This window comes from Monodelphis domestica, chromosome 2, assembly GCF_027887165.1.
Source record: "Monodelphis domestica isolate mMonDom1 chromosome 2, mMonDom1.pri, whole genome shotgun sequence".
NCBI classification, from domain to species: Eukaryota; Metazoa; Chordata; class Mammalia; order Didelphimorphia; family Didelphidae; genus Monodelphis; species Monodelphis domestica.
In genome coordinates, this window is record NC_077228.1 from 345547950 (window position 1) to 345570261 (window position 22312).

Consider the following 22312-nt stretch of genomic DNA (forward strand, 5'->3'; position numbering starts at 1 on the left):
ATGCTTGCTGAGCCATACCCATGGAACTCCCAAAAAATTTCTTTACTGATTTGGAAAAAACCATAACAAAGTTCATTTGGAATAACAAAAGATCAAGGATATCCAGGGAAATAATGAAAAAAAAAAACACAAATGAGGGGGGCCTTGCAGTCCCAGACCTCAAACTATATTACAAAGCAGCAGTCATCAAAACAATTTGGTACTGGCTAAGAGACAGAAAGGAGGATCAGTGGAATAGACTGGGGGCAAGCGACCTCAGCCAGACAGTATACAATAAACCCAAAGATCCCAGGTTTGGGGACAAAAATCCACTATTCGATAAAAACTGCTGGGAAAATTGGAAGACAGTGTGGGAGAGATTAGGAATTGATCAACACCTGACACCCTACACCAAGATAAATTCAAAATGGGTGAAAGACTTAAACATAAAGAAGGAAACCATAAGTAAATTGGGTAAACACAGAATAGTATACATGTCAGATCTTTGGGAGGGGAAAGACTTTAAAACCAAGCAAAACAGAAAGAATCACAAAACGTAAAATAAACAATTTCGACTACATCAAATTAAAAGGCTTTTGTACAAACAAAACCAATGTAACTAAAATCAGAAGGAAAACAACAAATTGGGAAAAAATCTTCATAGAAACCTCTGACAAAGGTTTAATTACTCAAATTTATAAAGAGCTAAATCAATTGTACAAAAAATCAAGCCATTCCCCAATTGATAAATGGGCAAGGGACATGGATAGGCAGTTTTCAGATAAAGAAATCAAAACTATTAATAAGCACATGAAAAAGTGTTCTAAATCTCTTATAATCAGAGAGATGCAAATCAAAACAACTCTGAGGTATCACCTCACACCTAGCAGATTGGCTAACATGACAGTTATGGAAAGTAATGAATGCTGGAGGGGATGTGGCGAAGTAGGGACATTAATTCATTGCTGGTGGAGTTGTGAACTGATTCAATCATTTTGGAGGGCAATTTGGAACTATGCACAAAGGGCAATAAAAGAATGTCTACCCTTTGATCCAGCCATAGCACTGCTGGGTCTGTACCCCAAAGAGATAATGGACAAAAAGACTTGTACAAAAATATTCATAGCTGCGCTCTTTGTGGTGGCCAAAAACTGGAAAATGAAGGGATGCCCATCAATTGGGGAATGGCTGAACAAATTGTGGTATATGTTGGTGATGGAATATTATTGTGCTAAAAGGAATAATAAAGTGGAGGAATTCCATCGAGACTGGAACGACCTCCAGGAAGTGATGCAGAGCGAGAGGAGAACCAGGAGAACATTATACACAGAGACAAACACACTGTGGTATAATCGAACGTAATGGACTTCTCCATTAGTGGCGGTGTAATGTCCCTGAACAATCTGCAGGGATCTAGGAGAAAAACACACTATCCATAAGCAGAGGACAAACTGTGGGAGTAGAAACACCGAGGAAAAGCAACTGCCTGACTACAGTGGTTGAGGGGACATGACAGAGGAGAGACTCTAAACAAACACTCTAATGCAAATATTAACAACATGGCAATGGGTTTGAATCAAGAACACATGTGATACCCAGTGGAATCATGCGTCGGCTACAGGGGGTGGGGGGGAGGAAAAGAAAATGATCTTTGTCTTTAATGAATAATGCATGGAAATGATCAAATAAAATACTATAAAATTAAATAAATAAATAAATGCTTGCGGAATTGAATTAAACTCCACAAAAGTAGCACAAGTATCACTGTTCTCATTTTACAGATGATGAAACTCAGGTTTCAACAAAAGTGACTTGCCTGTGTAAAGATTAAAATTAAGGGGAAACTGAGGAAGGTAGAGATTAGTTTCTCTCTGTAAGGAGTATTATATTTTATGAGGCTTATTAAAGATTAAGGATTAAATACAGGATAAGAAACACGTGCCTAGGCCAGAGAGGCCTAGACAAGATAATCTCACATCATGGAAGAGCCGCATCTGCTCCAAAATGGAAATCCAAAAGAGGCCGAGCCTATTCACAACCAGATATAAATACCTTCTCGATCTCAGCCTACGTGAGAATTCAATGAGATTACAGGGCATTCTGGGGATTGAAGTCCTGGATTCGTGTCTATTTTTTACACCTGAAGCCTGATGGCTAGTTAAATATCTGGAACACTATATGAATCTCTTCCCCATGCCCCCAAAATTTCACACATACACACCAAATACTGCTAATCTAGGGAAAAATTATTTTTGGCTCCAAGTGGCTTCCCTAGTTATTATTCCTTAAAGAAAAAAGGTAACAGCTCACATCAAAAGTTATGATTGCTTCCCACAAAAACACAAGTTTCACAAAAGAACATTACAAATAGTCAACAGAAAATAAACTATTTTATCAAAGGAAGAAATATATAAGAAAAGTTACACATATTACAATATACCGAGCAATAAATAACATGAATCAGCTCTCCCACTGAAAGCAAGATACCTCAGCTCAACTGAGAGACGGTCTCCAATCTCTGCCTGGGGGAAACTCCCCAAAATCTCTAGAGAAGAAAGCTGGAAATCAGGGATATATTGGGAAGCTATCTTTCCCCTATATGTCAGTCTTCCAAAGTCTGTTCTCTTCCTTTCCAAGTCTCTCCCCCAAAAGAGTCTAAAACCACATGTTCTCTCAAAATATGAAGCAACAATGTCTTTCTTCTTCAGAGCGTTTGTGTCCCAACTCCACCCCTCAAGGAGGCCAGTAGCAATCAAGTAATCATTCTTTCCATCTATGAGAAGTCTTATGCAAATGATCCTGGCTTGAATCTAGAATTACAAGTGCAATGACCAGCCATGACTTTAGAGGACTGCTGATAATCTATGATATCCTCCTCTAGACAGAGAGGTGATTGATTTAACATGCAGAATGAAATATACAAGACAAACATTAAGGATTTAGGTGTTTACTGCCTTGTTTTCTTCCCAACGGAATTAATCATGGAAAAACAACCTTATTGAGGTTAAATTAAATATTCATAGAGCTATGAAATGGTCCAGCCATTCTTAAAAAAAATTGAGAAAAGCTATTACTCATTTTCTTTGACCTGATAATCCGCTACCTTGTATCCAAGAAAGTGAAAGGCAAAGAAAGGTCCCACAAATACAGTCATCCCTTGCTATATTGTGGTTCATTTATTGTGGCTTCACTATATTGTAGAGATTTTATATATATATATATATATATATATATGTAATCTAATTCTGTATCGCAGAGTTTTTGCTAAATCATGGAATCTTTTTTTTTTGTAAGAAACCACCAGTTTATTGAATGAAAACTCCAACAGCAACTCCCCTCCTGCCCACAGCCCAACCAAGAAAGCAGCTGAGCCCAGGCAAGATGCTTTGGACAGCAAGACTGAGTAATAGGACCCAGGGGCATAGGAGGGCTAAGAAGGGAGAACTCCTTTCTGTCCAAACCTCTGGGATAAGGATGAGCTCAGGGGCAGGAAGGGGATCTCAGTGAACAGAATACTGAATGGAGGATCGAGGCCTGTAGCCCTAGCACCTTAAGTCCAATCCCCCCATTTTTGGGGTGGGAGAGGGGGAAGCTAGGGCTCAAATGTGCATTCGCTATGAGGAGAAATGAGGCCTGTGGACACATAGCCAGGCTGGGCCAAGAAAAAAGAGTGGAGGGATCCTAGCAGGAATTTGCCTGTACTGGGAGGCTGCCCATAAAGGGAGAAGAGGAGAAAGGGGTAGGAGCCTGGAGGAAGCAGGACTAGGCTGGAATGTGGATGAGCAGGAGTATTGGGAGCAGAGAAGCCAAAGGGGGCAAGGCCCAGCGCCCAGGGGACTCACACAAAACAAAGAGGAGAGAGCAGACAAGAGCAGGGCAGCAGGATCAGAAGCCAATGAGTTCTCAAAGACACATGCACAACATTAACAGGACACTTCTGAGGACACTGGGGATGCTGGGCAGGGCTCCTAGAAGTGGGGCTCAGGGACAGAGGGGCCCTTCTCTCTTGTGCCCAGCTAGCCAGAAGACAGAGAGGCTCGGCCACCCTGACTGCCCCTTTCATGCTGGGCAGTCAGCCAGCTTCATCCCTTTGGCCTCAGGCCATCCCTTCTGTCCCTCTCAAGAAAGCTGAGCTGACTTGAGACAGAGATGTCATTCCTAAAGTGGGGTGGGGAGGGTGGGGGATTTTAACTGACTTCTAACCAATAGCTAGGGACCCAAGGGTGCCCCTCACCAGTGCTGTGTTCTGTATACTGGGTACTGATTGACTCAATGACTATAGCATTGGTCTGTTTGCTCTCCCGCTACTTTGTAGATTTTGACCTATCATCAGGGTATCTGGAACATAAGTCCCACATTAGGTAAGGGATCACTGTACAGGAAAAGTTCATAGAAATACTTTTTGTGGGTGCAAAAAGTTGAAAATAAAGTAGGTACTCATCAACTGAGGAATGGATGGACTCTGATATGTTAATAAATGGGTTATTACTGGACTGAATGAATATAATAAGACCCTGGGAAATTTTAGACTTTTTTGAAATGATATGAGGTGGATATATCAAGAACAAGAGAGAATCCTATACATAATAAAAAAGAACAAACATTGCCATAATTTATTATCAAGTATATGATAATCATAAGAATAAATATTGTCTTTGGCTTATTAACACAAGCATTCTCAACATGATGCCTTTCCCTCATTATCAACAAAGAAAAAGAAAACTTAACACTGCTCTGGATGATAAAAGACCTCTTTGAAGACAACAATGAAAGCCAATAATAATTTCCTTGGACATTATCCCCATCTTGTGGACTTTTTGGATATTGCCATTAGAGATCATATTTTAAAAGATAAGTACAAATAAACTTGAAATTATAGTATCATAGACTTAAATAATCATCTAAATATACTAACGGGATTCTAGATGTCAGAGGATTTAAAAATTCCTTTTCAAAAACTAAAAAGTAAAATCATTTACTCTAATAGAAAACAACAATAACAATTTTTAATGTATTATTGTCATAGCTAAAATTATTTTTATGTTAACACATTGAAAATATTTTATAATACTGTTATGAAGGAATATATAAATGATATGAAATAAAGGCTACTACATAATATTATGCTTTCATATATTGTGGTCCTGTTTCAGAGAAAATACGACTTGGTCAATCATATATGTAATTCCACGGAAAGATAACCATAATAAAATGGAATTTTTCTATAATAAATTATTATGATTTTAAACCATTTTGAATTCCCAATAGGCTACCTGTTATAACTAAATTTAAAGTTAACCATGTTCTTAGATGTAAAGAGACAATAGGCAAGACTCAAAAATCTATTTGGTATAACTAGAAAAACTATTTTTATCACATTTACTAAGCAAATTCTTATTAATCACCCACTATAATCATTCTCACTAATTAATTTCATTATCATTTCAATATTTCCAGTAATCCATTCTGACCAATATATAAGTATAAACTAGGAAAAATACACATACATATTTGTTTCACTATTGACTCATTTTAAGTCATAAGTCACTCTCTGTGACCCATTTGGGGTTTTCTTAGCAAAGGTTCTGGAGAGTTGCCTTTTCCTTCTCCAGTTCATTTTACACATGAAGAAACTAAGGAAAATAGGGTAAAGTGACTTAGTCATGGTTATATACCTAGTAAGAGTCTGAGGCCAGATTTGATTCCAAGGATAGCATTCTATCCACTATACCAACTATCTAAAATAAATAATATAATCAGCAATTTTCCCTTCTCAACAACACTAAATATGAACCTTCTTACTTTTTTACTTAGTGCTTTTTAATAGGAAGCTAATATTTGAGTCTAGCAGGGAGAATTATTAAAGACAGTAAAAGACTCCATGGTATCATTAAATGTAGTTTTCTAAAAATCATAAACCACTATTATTAATGGTCATCTACTAATTAAAACAATTATTTTTAACTATACAGATAAGCAGGAGATTAGGAAATAGGGAATACAAAGACCAAGCATTCAAGGTGAGGGAACCTAAATGAGTTTAATTAAAGATACATTTCTGATCTGGATAAACTGTCTCATTATGGCTTTTTTTAATGTGAATTCCCCTTAGATGGTAATTGCTATTAAACCTGAAGATTTCTACATTATTAGGGAAGAACAACAGAAGGGAGTGGTAAAAGGTCATCCATAGAACATGGAAATATATGGGAATTGTTGCTCACTTTTCTCCAGGGTTTCAAGGTAATAATACCCTGAAGTTGAATGTTGTCTTAGAACCCAAATTCTTCCTAAATCTTCCTAAAGAGGCAGACAGATAACACATTGGAAAGCTAACTAACTAACTATATATACATATATAAAAATATAAATAACTTGGGTCATTTAACCTCTCAGTGGCCCTCCCCCCCAAAAAAAACCTCTAAGACTCTAGAAATTGTGCAGTGGGTAGCAATATGCATTGGTAGAGGGGGATTTTCTTCACTGGGGGTTCTCTAAGAAAATCACCAGTACAAAAAATATTAGCCATGACTATGCAGAAAAGTATTAATGAAATTATGTTATATGAGAGATCTAAGAGGGTTTTTTAATATAGAAGAACTGAAGTAAAAATAAATCAACACTACTAAAATTGACACTCACTGCAAAGGATTCCTGAATAAGAGATTAAACTATATTATTTCTAAGACCTTTCTAAAACTACCTACTTCCAGCAGGGGCAGCTTTCAATCATGAACATTGTTTATGTAGCAATATTCTAAGTAATTCTCTGAGAAGGAAAGAACAAAAAATTAGCTAAAAAAACCTGTCAATTTAACATTTTCCCAACTCTCAAGAAACTTATAGGGAATAAAAGGCAAAAGTAACCAAAATATTACTAGAAAACATTACCAGTTTTAAACGTTCTTTTCTTCTTTTGACAAAGGAAGTACTTGATCCAGGCTCTGATTCTTTTTTCCCCTCTTCTTCCTCATCCTCCTCCTCTTCTTCTTCAAAACACCACTCTGGCAATAAAGGTGGGGGAGGTGCTTCTTCTACATCCCCATAACGTCGAAAAAGTTCTTTCAAATAATCACCTTTATAGATTCCTGGTGGCCTGGCTTGGGCAAAAGTAGCAACTGCTGCTTCAATACTAAAGAAAAATATGAAGCCAAATTATTTCTGGGAAATGATTCCCTAAAATGTCTTATGTAGTAACTTTAAAGTACCAAAAGAAAAAAAAGGCAAGACCAATTAATTCTTCAAAATAACACTCTGAGTTATGAATTATTTCTAAATGATCTCATCTGTCTAGCAACATAACTTAGTATATCATCAATAAACTTTTATTAAGGACTTAAATGCAAGGATTTTTCTAAAACAAAGATTTGACAGAAGCACTGCTCTGATGAGGAAGTCGAGACTAAATATATAAACAAAAATAATTCCAAGGAGAGTGAGATTAAGTGAAAAAGAGATCTTGGAAAATTCTTAACAAATTTATGGGGCTAAAGATCATTTTGATCCTGGTGATTAAAATATTGCTTGATAACTTGCAGCCAGATGGCTCAGTGGAATGAGAGCCAGGACTAGAGACAGAAGGTTCTGGATTCAAATATGACCTCAGACCCTTCCTATCTATGTAACCATGGCAAATCACTTAAGCCCCACTGCCTAGACCTTACTGCTTTTTTGCCTTGGAACCAATACACAGTATTCTAATTCTGATTACAAGACAGGAGGTAAGGACTTACAAAAATAAATAAATAAATGATTTGTAAAACTGCTTGATAACTTGTTATCAGTACATTTGTGACATTGTATCCTCCTCTTATTCTTTTGGCAAATACTAATTCAGAACCGTATACTCTTATCCCACCAGCTTCCAAGAATAGGAATTTAGCAATTCAGTCCTACATAGGTCTGAAACTGATTAAACAAAATGATAAATAAATTATATCAGCTCAGTCAGTGATTTGATACAAAGAGGGAAGAAAAGAACCTCAATTACCTGAGCAGATGACAGGGGAGTAGAGCAAGAATCTTAAATGGTATGTTTCTATCAAAATCCATTCCACTGTGGTTTACATAGTACTCTTGACTTCTTAAGCTTGAATCTTTTAGGGAAACAGATACTAGGAATGGGGAATTTTCTCTAGGTTTCTTGAAGGTTGACAATGACCACAGGTAGATTTCTCATTCTGTGACTAAGTTTATCTAAGATTCTAAGCATGAAGCACTGCAATGGATGCTATATTTTAAAGATTTTCCATCTGCTTGGCAGTTCTGAAAACAACTTGAAATAATAAAGGCTGGGTTCAGGTCCCAGCTGACAGTTACTAGCTAGCAATATGTTGCTGGGGAAGATTCCTGAGTGACTCCTGGGCCTCCTCTTCTTCATCAATAACAAAAAAATTTATACTGTGTATTTCACAGGATTGTTATGAAAAATATCATTCCATAAACTATAAAGCATTATGGAAATGTGAGCTATCATCATCGTCATCATTTTTCAGTTCTAAACACCATGCCCTTTTAGCCAGATTTCAATGCCTTGCTTTCTCTTAAGCTCAGATGAGCTGGTCAAAGTTACCTCCTACACCATGAGGTTTTACCATGTTCTCTCACAGTTCAGCAAACACCTGAAGGGATCCTTGACTCTAATATGCTATAAGCCTTACCTCTCCCTCAATATGCAGAGGGATTTACCCTGAATGAAAGATCTTTCCTGATTCTCTCTCAACTAACTTCTACACACATGCACACACACACATACATACAGTACCTTCTCCCTCTCCCTCTACCTCCAGCTGCCTATACCTTCCAATCCTTCCCATCTCTACTAACCCACTATCACAGACCAAGTACAGAAAGTCTAAGTTTTATTTCCACCTCTACAAAGAAGTGGAAATATGGAAAAGAGGGAAGGCAATAAAAGGCACCAGTGGACAAAAAAACCTTTGCCTACTTCCATTCCTCCTAGAATCAAATGGATACAGAAGTAATGGCAAGCTATGAAAATATATATGTATAAATACATGTGTGTGTGCATATGTGTAAACACAACTAAGAGTAATATACAACTGCTATAGCTAGGCCAAGAATGATTGCTAGTCATCCAGCAAGAAGAAAACATAATGGCTAAGAAAAATACCTCTATGTTCATATTATTTTTATTAACAAGATCATATCTTAATCTCTAAATTGAATGCTCCAAATTTTCCCACTTCCTCAACCCAAAGTCCATACCAAACTCTTTGTATACACCAAACATTTGTAAGTTCATACCAAAAGGTACCTGTCCTACAACTAAAGGTTCAAGAGTTAGGAAAATGCTCGATTTAACAACAACAACAAAAATTACTTTATAGTGAAACCAACTTTTCCAAGAATGACAATTAAGTTAGATTTCACTATACCAAGGTCTAGCATGGTGCTTTACACGTAGTAGGCACTTTCTGTTAAATAATTCCTGCCCTAGTATTCTCCTTTCCAAACAATTCTAATGACTCCAACACACTGGCAACATGCTATTACAGAAATATCACTGAGCCAGTTAGATGGTCTGCATGCAAGTTGTAAGTCTGCCACTTAGAGCTTTGTGATAGTGTGATAGATAGATTCTGAAATTCAGTTCCTCAAAAAAAAAATGGGCATAATAATACTTGTCCTAGCTAGCTAACAGACAGAAAACACTTTATAAACCTAAAATACTATACAAACATGAGCAATTATTATTCTATTCTAAATGGTATCCAACTGTTAAAAAGCATTGATTATAATCTTCCTAGGTCAACCTAAAATTATAAAATACACTTGAAGAATTTGTCACTACTATTTTTATAGGAAATTTTTTAAAAGTTTTTGTAATAAAGATGGAGTGGTAATGATCTAGTTCTTAGAGAATACACAAGTTCAAAAGGAATTTCAAAGAGAAGTTCAAATTCTGGTAATTCTTACCAAATAAAGTTTCAACTATAGGCCTAGGAACAGTGTCTATCCTCTAAAGATAAGCTTAGTTAAATTCAGAGAGGCCAAACAGAAGATTTACTAAGAGGTGATTACATTTTTTGGCCACAGCAATTTATAAAGATGCTTTTTAGGTACAGACAGGTTATGGAGCTACACAGGGGGTAGGAATACTAAAACTAAATAAATCAAAGACAGTTTTGAAGTATTAAAAAAAAATAAATAAAACACATGGTATAGTCAAAACATTAGCAGTGAACTAAAGTTTTAATTAATACACCACATCACATATCCTAAAAACTGACATGCCTGAAACCAGAATCATTTCATTCTCCTTTGGCCAAGAAGTTGAAGACCTTGGGAAAATCAGTATAAAAATACATAGAGGGCATCTAGTTGGCTCAGTAGAATGAGAGCCAGGCCTAGAGACAGGAGATCCTGAGTTCAAATCTGGTCTGAGACACTTCCCAACTATGTAATCCTGGGCAAAAAACTTAACCCTCATTGCCTAACCCTTACCACTCTTCTGCCTTGGAACAAATTCACAGTATTGATTCTAAGAAAAAAGGGAGGAGTTTAAAAAAATACATCAGTAGAAATTTTATGTTCCTTTTACCAAACATCTCTTTCCCATTTAGAATGTGAAAAATTACCTCCAATCCATCTTCTCAACCAAGAAGGCACATATGAGGAAACCAGTTCTATTGAAACCATGAGTACAATGAACACCTAGAAAACAAAAACAGCTCTAGTTTTTTAAAATAAGCAAGCCAATTTAGATTTAAAATTTTCCATTTGAAGATATCATCCACTAACAATAAGTTGAATAGTTTTTTAGACAAAAAAAGGAAAACACATGGTATTATTTGATTATTAAAGATTTGTCATTTTTCAAATCAACCTTAGAATCACACTTTATATCACTGACAAGAATAATTCAACTGAAACATTTATTAAACATAAGCACATACCTTGGAAGTGTAAGAAGCTTAAGTTTCATATCAGTTCATATACTATTCTTTGGCCATCACATAAAAGCCCCTATCACTGAAGGATTTCTAAGTACTCTGAATAAAAACAAATTGTTTCTATCAAATGATCTACCCTTTAGCAAAGGAATTCAGTTCCTGGTGCATTGTCAAAAGTAAAAGCTTTAACTTGCTTCTTCAGCAGTGATCAAACAATGCCTACAACAATTGATTCTCTTTCCCACTCTTCCTAAAGTCCAATTTGTAAGACAAGCAACTAGAATATGGTGAATAAGCTGAAATCAGATTCTACCCTTATGTCTTCTAAAAGTTAACCTGCTTCTTCAAAAGTATAGTGTCAAAGTATTTCATGTAAATTTTGAGTTCTGTTTAATTTGTTCTAGACTAATTAATAATAATTCTATATTTTTCACTACTGTGTAGGGCAGATGCTGATCTGCATAGGTAAAGAGAATTTACTCACTATGAGTTTCCAAAAAAATTAAATCATAGGTCCAAGAAAAAAAGAGATTGGAAAAGTATTTTACATACAGTGTCTCACTTAAGATAGTCACTTATGATATTATTGGCCCCATTTTACAGATGAGGAAACAAAGGCTCAGAGAGAATGAGTGATTTACCCATTGTCTTTTAGATGGTAAGTAGTATAGATGAGAGATTCAGGCCCAGGTCTCTCCTGGTACTTTCTACTATAACACTTGCCTCTCAGCTGGTTTATAAACTTTACAATGACAAAAATGAACAAGTAAATAGTAAGGGTAGCTAGGTGTTAAGAATTTTAACTGTTACAGTTTTGGTGACCACTAGATTGGATGAGAACTTCTCAAATTTTTTAGCCTAGAATTTTTTTTTAAGCCACGTTTCTCTGGTCAAGGTTTTTTTTTTACCCTCACAAAGCTGCTGCTCATTCCAGCCTTTTTATCAAGCCTCTAAACTCATCTCAGCCCTGCTCCGGCTCCAGGCCCTGCTTTCCTGCATTCCTGTCCTGGCCCTGCCCACCCCAGTGGTCTCTCGCCCATCTGGCCCAGCCGATCCCGGTCCAGCAAAAACTGGCCTCCGACCCAGACGGCTCATGACTCCAGACCCAGCCCCAGGACTGAGGCTGCTGGTAACAGACCCAGTTTCTTCAGGATCAAAAACCAGCTGGTAACAAACGGGGTAATTTTCCCTTGGGCTAAGCCTCCAATATACGTGGACTGGGGGTATCTTAGGAGGGGAGAGAAAAAGGGAAAGAAGAAAGTTTTTTTCAAGCAGGAACTTAAAAGCATGGCTATTTTTTTTTAAATATATTTTATTTGATCATTTCCAAGCATTATTCGTTAAAGACATAGATCATTTTCTTTTCCTCCCCCCCCCACCCCCCATAGCCGACGCGTAAGTCCACTGGGCATTAGATGTTTTCTTGATTTGAACCCATTGCTTTGTTGATAGTATTTGCATTAGAGTGTTCATTTAGAGTCTATCCTCTGTCATGTCCCCTCAACCTCTGTATTCAGGCAGTTGCTTTTTCTCGGTGTTTCCACTCCCATAGTTTATCCTTTGCTTATGAATGGTGTTTTTTTCTCCTGGATCCCTGTAAGTTGTTCAGGGACATTACACCGCCACTAATGGAGAAGTCCATTACGTTCGATTATACCACAGTGTATTAGTCTCTGTGTACAATGTTCTCCTGGTTCTGCTCCTCTCGCTCTGCATCACTTCCTGGAGGTTGTTCCAGTCTCCATGGAACTTCTCCACTTTATTATTCCTTTTAGCACAATAGTACTCCATCACCAACATATACCACAGTTTGTTCAGCCATTCCCCAATTGATGGGCATCCCCTCGTTTTCCAGTTTTTGGCCACCACAAAGAGCGCAGCTATGAATATTTTTGTACAAGTCTTTGTGTCCATTATCTCTTTGGGGTACAGACCCAGCAGTACTATGGCTGGGTCAAAGGGTAGATATTCTTTTAGCACCCTTTGGGCATAGTTCCAAATTGCCCTCCAGAATGGTTGGATCAGTTCACAGCTCCACCAGCAATGAATTAATGTCCCTATTTTGCCACACCCCCTCCAGCATTCATTACTTTCCTTTGCTGTTATGTTAGCCAATCTGCTAGGTGTGAGGTGATACCTCAGAGTTGTTTTGATTTGCATCTCTCTGATTATAAGAGATGTAGAACACTTCTTCATGTGCTTGTTAATAGTTTTGATTTCTTTATCTGAGAACTGCCTATCTATTTCCCTTGCCCATTTATCAATTGGAGAATGGCTTGATTTTTTGTACAATTGATTTAGCTCATTATAAATATGAGTAATTAAACCTTTGTCAGAGGTTTCTATGAAGATTTTTTCCCAATTTGTTGTTTCCCTTCTGATTTTAGTTATATTGGTTTTGTTTGTACAAAAGCTTTTTAGTTTGATGTAGTCAAAATTATTTATTTTACATTTTGTGATTCTTTCTATATCTTGCTTGGTTTTAAAGCCTTTCCCCTCCCAAAGGTCTGACATGTATACTATTCTGTGTTTACCCAATTTACTTATGGTTTCCTTCTTTATGTTTAAGTCACTCACCCATTTTGAATTTATCTTGGTGTAGGGTGTGAGGTGTTGATCTATTAAAGCATGGCTATTTTACAAGGATATCTTTTAATTGCATTGATCCTTTTTATTGACTTCACCTGCGTGTCAGGAAAAAAATTCAGCTCCATACAACACTTTAGCTAACTTTGGGGAAGCAGCTGGATGTCTCAGTGGACTGAGAGCCAGGCCTAGAGACAGGAGGTCTTTGGTTAAAATCTGGCCTGAGACACTTCCTGGTGGTGTGGCCTTGGACAGATCGCTTAACCCCCATTGCCTAACCCATATCAATTTGCCTTCGGATAATAGGCATCTAAATGGATAAAAATCCAAGGAACTTTAAAACTGGAAGTTATATTTTTAAGGCATCTCAGACTCCAATGGTTTATATAAATCTCTATATTTCTATTGCATTTTACTTTTTGCTTTGTTTAAGGTTTAACTTTGTGGTTTTAAATTCATATATTACTGCATTCAATATTATTCTGTTACACTGAATCATTTTAATGTACTGAGTTTTAACTACTGTTAAATTCTGTTGCTTTCCCTTATAACCATATTGAACAAATATCATTGTAATTAAGCCCATATATGAAAACAGCCTTTCTATTTTTGCCTTTGTAAATTGTCACACAGAGGATAGATGGACTTCATCAGAACTGGTTACAATTGTATAACAACCTTTGGAAAATTTAATGTGCTAAATATCTCAATTGATTTTAAGGGTTGGTTTTTTTTAAACATGATTTTTAGAAAAAAATTTTTAACAATCTCTGGTTATTTTGCCTGCCCCTACCACAAGGAAAGGCCCATTCTAGTAGCTGAAGTGAAATACAATTATAACCCCCAACCTTCCCACATTTCTAAATATGCGAATGGAAGTTAGGGCAATTAATCTCAGGGCCTTTGTACCCCTAAAAAGCCTCCAAAAAAAAAGGAGTACCCCTCATCTATATTCTTCAGCTCACTACATTACTTCCACCAGAATGATACCTAGATTTCTTGATGATGTTCTAAACCCAACATAAGTTTTACTTTGTTTAAAAATATGTTTATTACCAAGGTTGAAAGATTTGCTATGACTGTAAAAATTGTGACAAATATCCATCAATTCATAGGTTTTTTAAAATGCCATACAGCAACTTATGTGAAATATGATAGTGTGTTTGCTTGCTATTGTAATTAATTGGGCTTTTGAGAATTTTGGAAATATTGATACCACATATTTGTACTACTGCTCAATTCATTTGCTTGTACTCACAGTGGATCGTGGCCAGATATGAAGAAGAAATGGATCTCATTTTTGGTGAGGAAGCCTTGTATTCTACATTTTCTTAGCTGGCACAGTGTGTCAATGATTATAAGTTATATTTTTAAATTTTTAAAACTCTTTTATTACATTTTCTTGCATGTGCAATATACTATTTCAGTTTATTTTATTTTATTTTTTCTCTCCTTTTTATATTTGAAACACATGTCACCAGTATTAAGATTTCTTTAACTTTTTTATTTTTCAATACTATAAGTTTAAGATACATTTGTCAATGCATGCCCCAAAAGCTTGAGACTATAAAAATGATGCCACTAATTATTTTAAAAAAAATATGGGACTTTGCTTAATAATTCTGTCTGATTCCAAGACAAGATATACACAAAACAGCCATTGCACAGGGCCAAAGAAAACCCAATCCAGGATGGATTAATGCACTTCTAGGCCAATGCAAAGGTTTTGAACCAAGTGTGAAGACTCGAGGTTACTGTATTTAACATTTCTTATGTCATAGGCTTTCCTTGTGTCCACACTCACTCTGAAAATACTCACAGACGAGTATCCCCAAACTTGGCTCCCACTTGGCTTCTATAATCTGGTCCCTTTTTTTCTGTCTTTCAAAGTGTGGTAACTTTCTGTAGTCCTAGCTACTGACTGGGTAAACACTTACTTGCTTAAATCATTTTAATTGGGCCATTCAAGGACCTGTTATCGATTTTTTTTCCCTTTACTTAGAATTTGTGCACATAAGACTTTGATAGTCTATATTTTCATCCAGAAATTTTTCTTTTTTATTTGGATTTTTCTGATGTCTTTTTCATTTCTCTTACCAATTGATTCATATACATCATACCTCAGCCATGCATCCCTAAGTGATCCTGTATTTTTCAATCACCCACAACACGGGGAAATATAAAAAATATTATTATTTAAATTGCAAGGTTTAAATTCCTTTTGAGAAGAATTTTAGATAAAGAAAGATGCTACTTCCCTGAATCCGGAAACTGATCTGTTGGAGAAGACACCATGAAGAAGCCTCCAGACCACAAGCTGCACAAAGAATGAACTTTGGGTGTGGTTGATTGAACATTTATTTATATGTATACTTTCATGCCAAAGGGGACTGCCCCCTAACTGGCTTTTTGTCAATGCGTCCAGCAATTATTGGTTTTGTTCTTTTTTTTTCTCTTATCTTCAAATTATTGTAATCTTCAAATTGATTATGTTTTTATGATCCTTTGGAGAAGTCCTTCTTCCCAAATGATCACACAGAGGAATGTAAAAATGGAGGCTTGAACTCTGGACCCCAAACCCCAGAAGTCCTTGCTCTGGCTCCCAGAATGCCTTGTAACCTCACCTGGCCCGAGAGCAAGATGGGGTATTTAACCTGGCTGTAAAGGCTACTGGGGTCTTTCCTGTTGCCGCTTCCAAGCAGACGCGTCTCTTTCATGATGTAAGTAAGGTTAAATGGGCCTCTCGGCCCACCTAGCATGTGCCTTCCTTACTTGTATTTTCCAAAATTCTTTACCTTAAATAAACCTCTAAAAATATAATACTTCTAGAGAGAAACTAATTTCTACCTGCCTCAGTTTCCCCAAAATTTTAATCTTAACATAGGTAGTACAATGAACAGACTGCCAGGTCTGGAGTCAGGAAGATTCATGTTCCTGAGTTAAAATCTGGCCTCCAACACATACTAGCTACATGATCCTGGGCAAGTCACAATCTTATTTGCCTCAGTTTCCTCAACTGTAGAATTAGCTGAAGGAAATGGCAGTATCTTTGCCAAGCAAACCCCAAATGAGGTCATAAAGAGTTCACATGGATGAACAACAACAAACAGCACGTGAAAATATCAACAGTTTCTTCTAGTTCTTGATAGCAAAATGGTATCACAGGGGATGATTTATTAATCAGCAGGTTAGTAAATTCAACAAACATTAAAGTACAAGGCAAGAATAATGCTAGGTCTGGGGGATACAAAGACAAAAATGAAAAAGTGTCTTCTCTCAAGAAGCTTATGATACCATGAGCACACAATGTATGCAAAAAAGCAGAGTAAAAGGAAAATGAAGGCAAGTAAAATGAACAACAAAGAAGAGATGTTATGGTAGATTTTAAAGAAAATATAACAGTTGATCTTGGACAGAATACAAGAATTCCGAAAAGCAAAGATGAGGATATTGCACATTCCAGGACAGGAGATTAATAAATGTGGTAAAAAAAGGCAGTAGTACTGCCTGGCTAGATAACAAATTCATAAAGGGAAATAATATTGGAAATGCAGGTAGAAGACAGAGTATGAAGTACCTTAAATACAAACTGAGGCATTTGCATTTTATATAAGAGGCAATAAAAAAATCAATGACAGTTTTTGAGCAAGAGAATGACATCATCAAACCTGTACCTTGGGAAGCCCATTTCAGGTAGCAATAAGAAAGATTAGAAAGGAAATTGAGTATAAATAGCAACACAAATTAAGAGACTATTACAGTTATTTAGGCAAGAGTTTATGAGGGTCTGAGCCATAGTGGAGGGTATATCAGTTGGAAAAAGGTTTAAAAAAAAAAACAAGAAATGTTATGGAGATAGTCTTCAAAGCTTGGCAACCTAACAGAATTCAGAATGAGAGACAGGGAAAAGGCAAGGATAACTCCAAAGTTATAAATCTGTGTTACTAGGAAAATGATAGTGCCCTTTATTGAAATAGGTCGAGTTTAAAGAGGAAATATATAACAGTAAGTTTCAATTTTAAAATGTTGAACCTAAGATGCCATGAGAAATTCAAGAGAAAATATATAACAGGCTTCATACTATTAAGTGTGATGAATTCCGAAGAAAAATTAGAGATGGATTTATCAATTTGCAAATGATAGAAGGCAGAGGCAGAAAGAGGGTCAAGGTGAAGAGATGAATACAGAGGTTAAAATTACAGAGAAAGGTTCAAAAATACAAGAACAAAGAAAAGCCCATTAGAGTAAGCATTTAAGAAATCATTACTGACCTTGGAGAAAGCAAATTTGATAAAGTGTTGGATGCCACAAAACAAATTGGAGGGGACTAAGAAATGAATGGTTAGGGGCTGCTAAGTGGCTCAGTAGATAGAGCCAGGCTTAGAGATGGAAAGAAGAGGAAGAGGGGAAGGAGGGGAAGGTGCAGGGAGAAGAGGAGAGAATAGACAGAAAAAGCAAGAATAGACAATTCTAAGAACTTGTAATTGAAAGGGAATTTTTTGGGTAATATTTCCAAATCAAATTACAGAAATGTAACATAAAAAAATCTGAGGATCCACCTGACACCCATCAAATTAGCAAGGATGACAAAAAGGAAAAACAATACATGTTTAGAGAGGCTGCAGGAAAACAGACACAGAACAAGATCAAGATCTTGAGGACATGATAGAGTTAAAAGGGAAGATATAGGGAGGAAGAGGTAAGGATGGAATCCAATCACTTTCCATATAAAAGGCATTTTTTTTTCATTTTTCATTTTCATTATTTCATACTAACAGCATGGTTTAATTATTTCTCCAATTTTTATCTAAATTTTCCCTTTAATTACAAAAGAAAATTCATCTAGAGATCAATAAGTTATCAATCACAACTAAAGACCATCACATTTTTGCACATATTTCAAGAGCACAAGTTTACCTTTATTAAAATTTATCCTCATTTGCCAGGGTTAAATTAAATATTATATAAAAAAACACAATGATTCCATCTTATACAAGCAGTTCCCTCAAACATATACCAATATACCACTAGTGGCCACCAATGATCACAGTCCCATGGCCCCCATGCCTCTCCCTTAATCTCTGTGAAAGAAAGAATGTAATCTGCTTTTACCTCCCATATTAAAAATAGCTGAATAGTATCACATCTGCTCAAGTTAGAAATAAATGGCATTCTAACATGCATTATACAGTCAATTCTATTATGATTTCAAAAGGGATCCCCAAAATCACATTTTTTTATTTTTATAATTATAATTTTAATTTTATAATTAGGTAAAATCACAGAATTGGGAGCAACACCAAAAACTTTGTCAATGGCACATTTTAAAAAGATAAATGGTAACATAGTTTTGTATATGTTAAATTGTTAAGAAATTATACAAATACTATAATAAAAAAGTGTTTCCAGTGCCTCCGGTCTCTGGCAGAAGAGGGTGGAGTAGGTTGAGGTAATGAGGAAACTAACCTTCCTGTTCCCACTGCACAAGACAATATACAATATGGTATTTTACACCTTGAAATTTGCTTATGGAACTGGGTCTCAGAACTTGTGACTGGCTCTAAAGAGGTGAATTTTAGTTCAATCAACTACTTCTCATGGAAGAAATCATGCAAAAGAAAACTCAAAATTCAAGTTATACTCAAAATATATTAGTCGTCCCTTGCTATATCGCTGTTCACTTATCACAGCTTCACTGCATCACAGGTTTTTAAAAAATATATCTAATTCTGTATCGAGGAATTTTCACTATATCACAGGATTTTGCAGATGAATAACATTCTGTACATAATGGAAATGCAGCACCACTACCACCTGAGCAAGTATGCCAACGAGCAATTGTATGCGGAACACTGGCTAATGGAATGAAAGTCAAGCAACCACAGCACCGTGTCCTCTGTCCTGGGTGATGCCTGGCTCTGTAACTGTAGCATCAGTCTGTTTGCTCTCCCACTACTTCGTGGATTTTCACCTAGCGCGAGGGTGTCTAGAAAGTAACTCCTACAATAGGTATGGGATCACTGTAATCAACTTTGGAACAAATTTACAGTTTAGAAACTTATTATATTCCAGAACTGACTCTACTTATAAAGAAGCAAGTCTTTGCAAAATATTTAAACACAAAACATGCAAGGATCATAACAATTAATAATGCAAACCACCACAGATTGACTGGATAAGCACAAAAGAGTTTTCAAAACAAATGAGAAAAACAAATCCAGCTATGGGGGTAAGGATTTTAGAAATCTGATAAAAGAATTATGAAAATTAAAAGCAAGTTTGAAAAAAAATTGGGTTTAGACCAATACCTTGCTGTTGTTACTCATCCTTCTTTTTTGGAGAGGACCAACAACATCATAAAGTGATGTCTTGACTTGCAAGTGAACTGGAAGTGAGGCAAACTCACTCTCTCCTCCAGAGTTGTGAAGACAAAAGTCAAGATGATTAGCAAAGGTTTGAGATGTAGTGGATGATCTCAGCATTTTCCAACTTTCAAGTAAGCATTCTAGAGCATCTGCTTCAGCTGCCTTTTATGGCTATTGGAATAGATTATTCTCATCTGCTCATTCTGCCCATCTCCTTAGAATAACAGGTTTAAATCCTGTCATTACACTCAACCTGGTTAGGCCCATCTGCCAAGACACAGTGTATGGCCAGGGTATGTCCACTAGTATGTACTACAGCTTGAAGACACATTCCAAGATAAACTCTAAATGGACACATTATTTAGATATAAAAGGTCACATCAGAAACAAATTAGAGGAGCAAGGAAGAAATTATCTTGGAGGTCTATGGATAGTAGAAAAGATCATGACCAAAGAAGAAATAGAAATAATTACAGAAGATAAAACAAACAATTTTCATTAGGAAGTTTGCACAAACAAAACCAATGCAGCTAAAATTAGATGGGAAATTAGATAATCGGAGTAAAAAAAAAATTTCAACAAGTTTCTTGGATAGAGGTCTCGTTTTCAAAATATAGCACTGATTCAAATTTATAAGAAGAGATGTTGTCAAGTTAATAAAGGTCAGAGTATATCACAAGATAGTTTTCAAAGGAAGAAATCCAAGCTATCAATAACCACATTAAAAAAAATCTCCAAATCAATAATAATTAGAGAAATGCAACATACAGAATCTTTGAGGATCCACCTGACCTTCATCAGGTCAACAAGGATTACAACAAAAATGTAAGGTGATAAATGTTGGAGAGGCTGCAGGAAAGCAGGCACATTTATGCATCAGTGGTGGAGCTGTAATTTGGTCCAGCCATCTCGAAGGTAACTTGAAACCATGCCCAAGAAAGAGAAAACACACAAAAAATATTTATAGCAGCTCTTTTGGTAGTGACAAAGGGCTAAAAATTAAGGGAGTGCTTAACTAATTGGAAAATAGGTAAATAAAGTATGGTTTATGGATATAATGCAATACTACTACACTGTAAAAAAACAAAGAAAAACATAACTTTGGCAGGCTCATATGAACTAGAGTAAAATGAGCGAAACCATGAGAACAATTTATACAAGATGTTAACACTATAAAGACAATTTTGAGTTAAAACTTTGATATCAACACAATGACCCACCTTTCAACAGAGGTGATGGCCTCAAATGAAACATTTCTAGAACATGATAAATGCAAGAATTGTGCTTGACTAATGCATATTTGTTACATGGGGTTCATTTTTCTTTTTCTTATAGGAGAGGGAAGTAGAAGAAAAAATAAATACTAATTAGTTCAAAAGTTAAATCTAAAAAATAAAAGCACTGGAAAGAAAAGAGGGCCAATAACACACAGCTTCCCCAGTGGATAGTTTTGTCTCATCATAACTTAGACCTATATGTTTTACTTCCCCTCATTGAAGAAGAAAATCAAGGTAGCAAAACTTTGTTCAGACATCCACTGTTATCCCTTTGATTACCTAACCTATAAGAACCCCTATTAATAATCTGGGAGTTGACTAGCACAGCAACCCAGACATAGGGACCCAACCTGTATTCCTTTGTGGCGAGTCTTACATTATCTCCCTTAGCTGAATGCATTGTATAAGGCAGTACCATTAAGTACAAGTGAAAGAGTAGCAGCCTTAATTCTCTCAGGGTGGAAATCAAGCAGAGAGGGGAAACTTAAATACATTTTTTTAAACCTCTACCTTTCATCTTGGAATCAATACGGTATATTGGTTTCAAGGCAGAAGAGTGTTACTAGACGACAGGGATTTTACATGACTTGCCCAATCAAAAACTAGGAAGTACGTCAGGTAACATTTGAACCCAGGAACTCCTGTCTCTAAGCCTGGCTCTCAATCCACTGGCTGCTTCCTAGATACTTTCTTGATTTCATTTTTTCTACTTTAAATTAACTGGTTTACTTTTACTACCAAAAAAAAATTTTTTTAAACACTATTGCAGTACTTCAAGAAATACAAACTAACCTACCTGATCAGGTAAAGCTTTTTGTGTAACTAAAAAAATAATTCCCCACAGATAACTGAGGGGGAAAAGATCTATATAATCCTGATAGATCAGATTTTGGAATTTTGGAATCAGCATTTTGGAATGCTCTGAAAGTGGGCAAAAAAGAAAGAAGGCTTAATTTAGACACCATGTTATTGCTAATTCACTATTCAGATAAATAATTCGGGGGGAGGATTAGCCAACTTAAATTTTTAAAAATTTATTATCATATTTGTACCAATTTTCCAAATGCATCAAATAAAAATATATTCGACACATAATAATCTCTAAAAATCCTAAGAGGCAGCAATAATGCTAATTTCCCATTATCTTTAACCTAGCTTTACAGTGTAAGGGTTAAAATTAATAGACAAT

At 36.1% G+C, this 22312-nt stretch overlaps 1 protein-coding gene across 4 annotated transcripts in view; it reads right to left on the reverse strand.

The window, feature by feature from the left end:
• Positions 1-22312, reverse strand: part of RNGTT (RNA guanylyltransferase and 5'-phosphatase) — a 331943-nt gene that overhangs the window by 294572 nt on the left and 15059 nt on the right. For all 4 annotated transcript variants that reach the window (XM_007484310.3, XM_056818579.1, XM_001376428.4 and 1 more), the window contains exons 5-6: positions 10581-10656; positions 6871-7111 (exon numbers count right to left, since the gene is read on the reverse strand). In XM_007484310.3, coding sequence (XP_007484372.1) covers positions 6871-7111; positions 10581-10656 — 317 coding nt within the window. The remainder of the gene's footprint in view (positions 1-6870; positions 7112-10580; positions 10657-22312) is intronic.